Source organism: Brassica oleracea, chromosome C2, assembly GCF_000695525.1.
Source record: "Brassica oleracea var. oleracea cultivar TO1000 chromosome C2, BOL, whole genome shotgun sequence".
NCBI classification, from domain to species: domain Eukaryota; kingdom Viridiplantae; phylum Streptophyta; class Magnoliopsida; order Brassicales; family Brassicaceae; genus Brassica; species Brassica oleracea.
The window spans coordinates 43542590-43549788 of NC_027749.1; the positions used below are offsets into that span (position 1 = coordinate 43542590).

General features: G+C 39.8%; 1 protein-coding gene across 1 annotated transcript; it reads right to left on the bottom strand.

Annotated features, from left to right (window-relative positions):
* Positions 1–2439: 2439 nt before the first annotated feature.
* LOC106327553 (phosphate transporter PHO1 homolog 5-like) lies at positions 2440–6752 on the bottom strand. The gene is made up of 9 exons (XM_013765720.1): positions 6031–6752; positions 4679–5091; positions 4538–4609; positions 4329–4458; positions 4121–4241; positions 3784–4042; positions 3417–3716; positions 3050–3337; positions 2440–2964 (listed from the first exon to the last, which is right to left on the bottom strand). The coding sequence occupies exons 1-9, from the start codon at positions 6656–6658 to the stop codon at positions 2728–2730; spliced, it is 2448 nt and encodes an 815-aa protein (XP_013621174.1). The 5' UTR covers positions 6659–6752; the 3' UTR covers positions 2440–2727.
* Between the last annotated feature and the right edge of the window lie 447 nt (positions 6753–7199).

Here is a 7199-nt window from a genome sequence, read left to right on the forward strand (position 1 = left end):
ACGTTTACTTTCCTTTTAAAACCGTGTTAGAAAAAGAGCAAATGATTTTTGGAAATAAGAAACAGTTTGCTTCTAATGGGTTTGATTTTGTGCAGAAACAAAGAAACCAAAGGAAGAGACAAGACAAGTTCGATGATGATGAAAAGTGGATCAGGAGTGGTGAATGTCCCTTCACCAAAGCCAAGAGAAGCAACCGTGATGTGTCTGATCAGAACGAGCTTCAGACTTATGCCAGCTTGGAAAAGATGTTGCATAAGGTGATTCATGTTGTGGTTCTTTGAATAAGCTCAAAGCAAGACTCGTCGCTAAAGGATTTGATCAAGAACAAGGTGTGGATTTTATTGAGACCTACAGCCCAGTTGTCTGAAGCTCAACGATCCGTATCGTCCTTGCCGTTTCGACTTCTAAGAAGTGGAGCATCACTCAGCTTGATGTAAAGAACGCATTTCTTCATGGAGACTTACAAGAACCAGTGTTCATGCTCCAGCCACCGGGATTTGAGGATCAAGCTAAACCACATCACGTATGTTCTCTGAAGAAAGCTCTCTATGGTCTTAAACAGGCTCCAAGGGCTTGGTTTGATAGGTTCAGCAACTTTCTCTTGGAGTATGGCTTTATCTGTAGTAAGACTGATCCGTCACTGTTTATCTATCATCATAATGGAGATACATTGGTCCTCCTTTTGTATGTAGATGACATCTTGCTCACTGGTTCCAATTCATCTTTGTTTGAGTCTCTCCTCACTGAACTCAACAGGCGGTTTTCTATGAAAGACCTTGGTAATCTGCATTACTTCTTGGGGATTCAAGCGCAGACAACGCCCTCTGGCCTCTTCATATGCCAGACAAAATATGCTGAGGAGATTCTTCATCATGCAAATATGTCGGAATGTAACCCGGTCCACACGCCTCTGCCTTTGCGCCTTGATCAAGTCTACCAAGATAGTCGCCTCTTTCCTGAACCAAGCTACCCTTGTAGGAAAACTACAATACCTCACTATCACCAGGCCAGACATTCAATTTGCTGTCAACTTCATATGCCAAAGGATGCATTCTCCAACAGAAGCTGATTTCCATCTACTCAAGAGAGTTTTGCGTTACCTTCGTGGAACTTCTACCATGGGAATTCATGTCTCGAACAACAATGGCTTGGATGTTATGGCATATAGTGATAGTGATTGGGCTGGCTGCAAGGATACCAGACGTTCTACAGGAGGTTTTTGTGTCATGCTTGGTTCAAACATTGTGTCATGGTCGGCTAAGAGACAACCAACTGTTTCTCGCTCCTCCACTGAGGCTGAATACAGAGCTCTCGCGAACACAGCCTGTGAAATCACTTGGTTGTCTTTTGTTCTTCGTGATCTTGGCGTCCCACAGCCTAAGCCTGCTGTTCTACGGTGCGATAACTTGTCAGCGGTTCATCTCACGGCGAATCCAGTTCTTCATAGTCGGTCAAAACATTTTGAAACTGACTACCACTATGTTCGAGAGCGTGTCGCTTTTGGTGTTTTGGAAGTTCAACATGTTCTCTCAGCATTGCAACTAGCGGACATCTTCACTAAATCCTTACCCCGCCATTCTTTTCAGCATCTCAGAGACAAACTGAATGTTGGTAACCTCTCCACCATCAGTTTGCGGGGGAATGAAAATGCACAAGGTCCAACGGGCCACTATGATATCTCTCCAGCCCCATCTACTCAAGACGGAAAAGGATGTATATATAAGCAAGCTTGTACATGAATGTTGGTTAAGTAATAAAGTTATAACATTCAGCCACACTTTTTCCTCTTTTCTCTCTTTGTTCTTAGAAACCCCACCCACTTTGGCGTTGTTATGTTTTTGTTTGTGTTAAACCTTTTTGTTTATTGTTTACTTGACTCAGGCTTTCAGAGTTTTTGACCGTAACCAGACAGGCTATGTTAGGGTAAGAAGAAGCTTGAACTCGTCTTCCTTAAATAATCATCTCATTATCTCTCAGAACGTATTTGCAATCCTGTTTTTCTGTTTGTTTCTCAGGTTGAAGATATGAGAATAACTATTCACAGCTTGGGAAAATTCATATCTCACCGAGAAGTCAAGGTGAAACAGATTTCTCCTAACATGAGTTTGTCAATCATGTAATTATAGAATTGAGTAAAACTGTTTCTGTATCTTTTTGATCGTGCAGGAACTTGTGCAGAGTGCTTTGCTAGAGAGCAACACAGGAAGAGATGATCGAATTCTATACAATAAGCTTGTTAGAGAGTTAGAGACTATATAGTCAATGAAGTTCTTGTTTCTTAGTGTTTTATTCTTTGGAACTTACTTGAGAAATGTTTTTCTTCACGTCTTCACTTGCAACTATATGAATAAACTGAAATTTTGGTGATAAAGATTCTTGTTTTTAATCTAATTTGAGCAGATGTCAAAAGCACATTACATCATATGATCAAACGCAGTATCAGGAGCTGTACGGTTCTCAGGTTTATAAAGTATCCAAGGCTTATAAACCTCCAAGACCCTGAGCTACATATGCAAATGTAGACCAAACACTTGTCGTCACAAGAATATCTGTCATACTCAAAAGGTACATTTCCGCAAGAGCTTTTCTGTCATGCATCTCTTTTCTCCTCTCTATTACATGAGAAACTAACTTGTGGTGGTACTAAAGAACTCAAAACGAGAAATACAGAGTACATTGCTTAATGGATTATCTACCTTCTGCCCCCTCAAAACTTATATCTTGCCACTAGTTGTCTTTGTCATCATCCTCTTCGTAGTTGAACGGTAATGGAACCGTCTTGAATGCCCTGTACTTCCCCACATTGTTCAAATGCTCGTTCTCTAACCTGAAGAAGTTCCATATCCCACGGCGGATAATCTCTAAACTAGCTACAACAGCAACCATCGTGTTCCTGTGCATAAATGCGAAGTTGAAATCCAGCACGGTCTGCAGCCACGCAAATCTAAGCAAGACGTTCAAGATCTGCACAAGTTTTTTCTTATAGAGTTAGGAATCAGTTTTGCTCTTATGGTTTCAAAATGATGAATGCTTATTATTAGTTGCTCACCATAGCAATGAAGTATACTTTCTTTTGTGGGATAAGGAGTTTATCCCGGAGCCAACGGTTCTTAGAAGTCATGTTTAGAAGACCCCAGTCTAACACCAAGTCCCAGTAAGTACAGAAAATTGCAGCAATAGCTGAGACAACCCCAGCCAACATTCTCCAGACAAACTTATGCTCCTCGTCGACAACACTGTAAGCTGTCCTCAAGCAGACCGCCATTATAGTCAAGAAGTACTTGAGACCATTGTATCCTTGTTCTGCGTTTTTCTCTTCAAATAGCCGTCTCAAGCACTGCACAAGTATATCAGGTTTTAAGCAAAAGTGAATGAAGATAAGACGGCTTAGATTTTGTCCGAAGAGTCTTTTGTACCTGAAGGAGACGAAAAACGTATGGGAAGGCAGCAACAATGAACAAGAAAGCATTGTATGCATCTGAGTCTGTGCAAGTGTTTGTTCTATGTCTGAAATCTCCCCAACCGTAGTGACATATGTAAAACTGGACGCTTCTAAGTGCTTGCACCTGGCTTGTTAACTGGTCTCCCAACAAGAAGTCAGGTAAAGTCACCTTGTAAAGAGGAGCAGCAAGGCAGTGAAAGAGGCATGTGAGGAAGAACAAGCGACTCGAGCGGTAGAAGAAGTTGAATGGTAAGACTAGAACTATAAACATCACCTAGATCACAAACATTAACCTGTTAGTACCATCATGTAGCTGAGTTTATTGCATTTTAGGGACTTACAATGAGGAGGAGAAGAGGAAGAAGTTCGGTGAATAGTTTGTATTCTTGAGTTTCGGGGTCAACCTCCATGTCAAGATTGGCAATAACGCAAAGAAGAGCCAAAACACCAATGCTGAAGCCCACAAGTAGAACTTGTCTATAGCCAAGCTCAGATCCTTGCTTGAACCCAAATATGAAGGAATAGTTCACTCGATACCGTCTCCAATAGTAAATGTTACCAGCATACATGAGTATGTGCAGCACAATGAACCCAAACAAGCTGCAAGAACAAGAAGAAAGAAAGTGTAAAAGACAAGCAAATGGTTAGTATTTGTTTAGTAGCAAAATTAGGTTTTACCTGTAAAGAGGAAACATGATGTCCATGTACTGTTTTTGGCCTTGTTCTTGCAGAATGTTCCGGGTGCGTATGATGGCGAATAGAGCCACTACTAGAGAAAACACACATCCACCCAAGAAGCCTGAAAAAGTTTCCAAAATTAGAAACTTCTTCCACACGCAAGGAAACCTAAAAAGGCTAAAAGAGGAAAATATAATGAAAACTGCACCTGTGGAGAATGTAATACGATGTCTCTCTCTTTTAGGTTTGGGTCTCAAGATGTTCATTCCTTTTGTTCTGTTAGCATTGGTGAAATGCTTTATGAAGGTAGCTTCAACACGCTCTATGAGTTTATTTACCTGTGACAATGGTGAAGCAAGAGAAGATGAGTATCAAGGAGAGACATAAGTTGTATCAAACCGAGTAAAAAGAACTTACATCATCAGAGCTTCCAAAGCAGGAGTTATCAACCATCTTCATGTAAGACTTTGTAGCATGCCTCGAAGTTATCTGTTTAAAGAGTAACTTGGTGAACACGTTTTAGTAAACCCTAAACTAAAAAAAATCTCAATCTCTTACCTTATCATACTTCTTCAGTATCTTTGAAAACGCCAACACATTCAAGAAGCTATAGCTCTTAAGCAGCCTAAGCTTCTGGTAAAACTCGACGAAGGCGCGTCTGAGCTTCTCTTCGACTCTCCTCAGGTTATCTCTGCTGAACTTAAGCTCTGTATTCGATACCTGTAGAACGCTTTTAATGGTGGACCGTGGCGTTTCCTTCGTATGGTTCATCTTGACACGATCAAGAACCTCTATAGGAGATGGCCTCGCAGCTTTTAATCTACTTATGTCACTGGCCACCGAGTCAGAAACGACTTTGTTTTCCTCTTCTTTCTCCACATTATCTTCATCGTCTTCTTCGTCGGACTTACCAGCTTTGCTAGATCCTCCTTCTTGTATTGCTTCCATGTGAGCTTGACCTCCATGTTTCACTGAAACCAAACCGGATTTTTAAATCATCAAATTTCATTAATGGTTTGGTAAAACCGGAATTAATCTTTAAACAAACCGAACGATTCACTGCAGCAATATAATATGTATATAACTAACCAACCAGATTAATTTCAATTTGGCTATTTAGAGTTACGGTCCGATAAAATCGGAATCAGTTATTAGTCAACCCATACTTTGACCATTGGATAAACCGGAAGTTAAACCTGTGAGAGAATTGCACATAGTCATCACACGGTGAGCATGATTAACCCGAACTCTCAATTTGAGATTCCTAACTCATGATTTGATTTTTTTTTGTTTTTCTTAGTTTTTTTTAACATTTTTCGGCTAAGAACCGGTTATTATATCTCTTATTTAAGAACCGGTTCTTAGAACATCTTTATTGCTCAAAAGGGGGCCCACGAATGTGGAAAAAAAACCGTGTGTTATGTGGGCAAAATAAGAGTCGTGTGTTGTGTGTTTTTTGCACTGTTCGCGGATTCCACCGACACGTAGCGACCCGCGATTGGTGCGCTTTTTAATTTTTTTTTTAATCAGAATTTTTTTTTTCTAAAATCCCCTAATAAGGTTTAGGGATAAAGATGCTCTTAGCTTTTCTTAGTTAAAAGCTAAGAAACAGAAGCTAAAAACCCTACCATAAGAACCCGGATTAATTATGGTCTTACACTCCCTCTCGTCCAAAAAAAAGAAATTTTGAGATTTTTTTAGTTTCACAAATATAAAAAGTTTTATACTTTCGATGTAATTTTAGATTCCTTTTTATTTTTCTAATATTAATTAATATAACTACGACTTAAGTAAATTGAAAATTTAAAAATTATGATATTAAAAAGGATTGTTTTTAAGATTGTAAATTTATTCTTAAAATGTATGAAAACAAAATTTTATATCCGTGAAATAAAGAGAATATCACTTACTGGATCTAGCTCCGGCAGGAGTAGAAGCTGCGACGGCCGCCGCGGAATTAGCGACGTCCGAAGCTAACTGAGTCATCTCAACCGTACGTTCCTCCCATGGCCACCCATCAGGATGCTCAACTTTCACACGGAAAGCTATCAAAGCATCCATCTGCTTGTTGAGCATCACAGCTTCTTTCATCACTTCTTCGACTTTCTCTTTATAGAACCTCTCCACTTTGTTGAACTCGTCGTCTAGTCGCCGGAAAAACACCATCTCGTACTCTCCTCCTTCCTCCGCCGTCATGAGAAACGTCGTCTCGTATCCGTGACTCGCCGAGTGAACCAAGATGGGAGCTGACTTCAAACCTTCCTCGATGTCGTCGTCTGAATCTGAAAAATGACCACCACCGTGCCCGTGTCCGTGTCCGTGGTGATGTCTTTTTAGTCTCGACTTTGAGAGTAAACCGCTGAATGTTCGGTAGAGCGTGAACTTCCGGTGGAGGTGGTGGCCGTGACCGTGGTGAGGATTCTTTTTGTGTTTGAAGTTGATGATGTCTTTTAAAACGGTTTTGAGGTAATTGTAATCCATGTAGGTTTCGTGCCATTCAGGCACCATCTGCGACGAGAACTCTTTCCCGAACTTCATTATTCTTCCTCTTCTGTTCTTGTCTGAAAGATAATCTTTTGGTTCTTTTTTCTGTTGTTTTTTTTTTTTTTTTTTGAGGTTAAGAGTAGTACTGGAGAAGAACTTATAGGGATGTATTAAACAGTGACAAATCGCAGAAAGTCCCAAAAGCTGTCTGATATCATTGATATAAAATAGTGTTCATGTGTATTAATTTTGAATAATTTAAATTGTTTCCTTTTCAGTCTTGTTGAAAAAAATGAAACCCCATTTCATTCACCAATGGTCCAATGTGTTCAGAAATGGTAACCAAAGCGCGTGTAGAAACGAATAGAACCAAGCACGACTGATTATTTTTTGATGCCAGTCTGTATCCAAATTTAAAATATAGAAATTTTGAGTGAGTAGTCTTTTTCATAGTTACGTGTTTTTAATTTGCACAAGAAGGCTTTTAGTTGCTTTTAGTAACTCGTTGCAATATGAGTTTCTTTTTGCAGAAAATCGTCTTAATTTGAGTTAATGAATCTGCCGGTATATAACAAGATATATGATTACGTCTAGA

Coding starts and splice junctions, on each gene's coding strand:
- LOC106327553 (XM_013765720.1), bottom strand. CDS start 6,658: ATGAAGTTCGGGAAAGAGTTCTCGTCGCAGATGGTGCCTGAATGGCAC. Junction 4,459..4,537: donor GCTTTGGAAGCTCTGATGAT/GTAAGTTCTTTT, acceptor CCATTGTCACAG/GTAAATAAACTCATAGAGCG. Junction 4,242..4,328: donor TCGTATTACATTCTCCACAG/GTGCAGTTTTCA, acceptor AAACTTTTTCAG/GCTTCTTGGGTGGATGTGTG.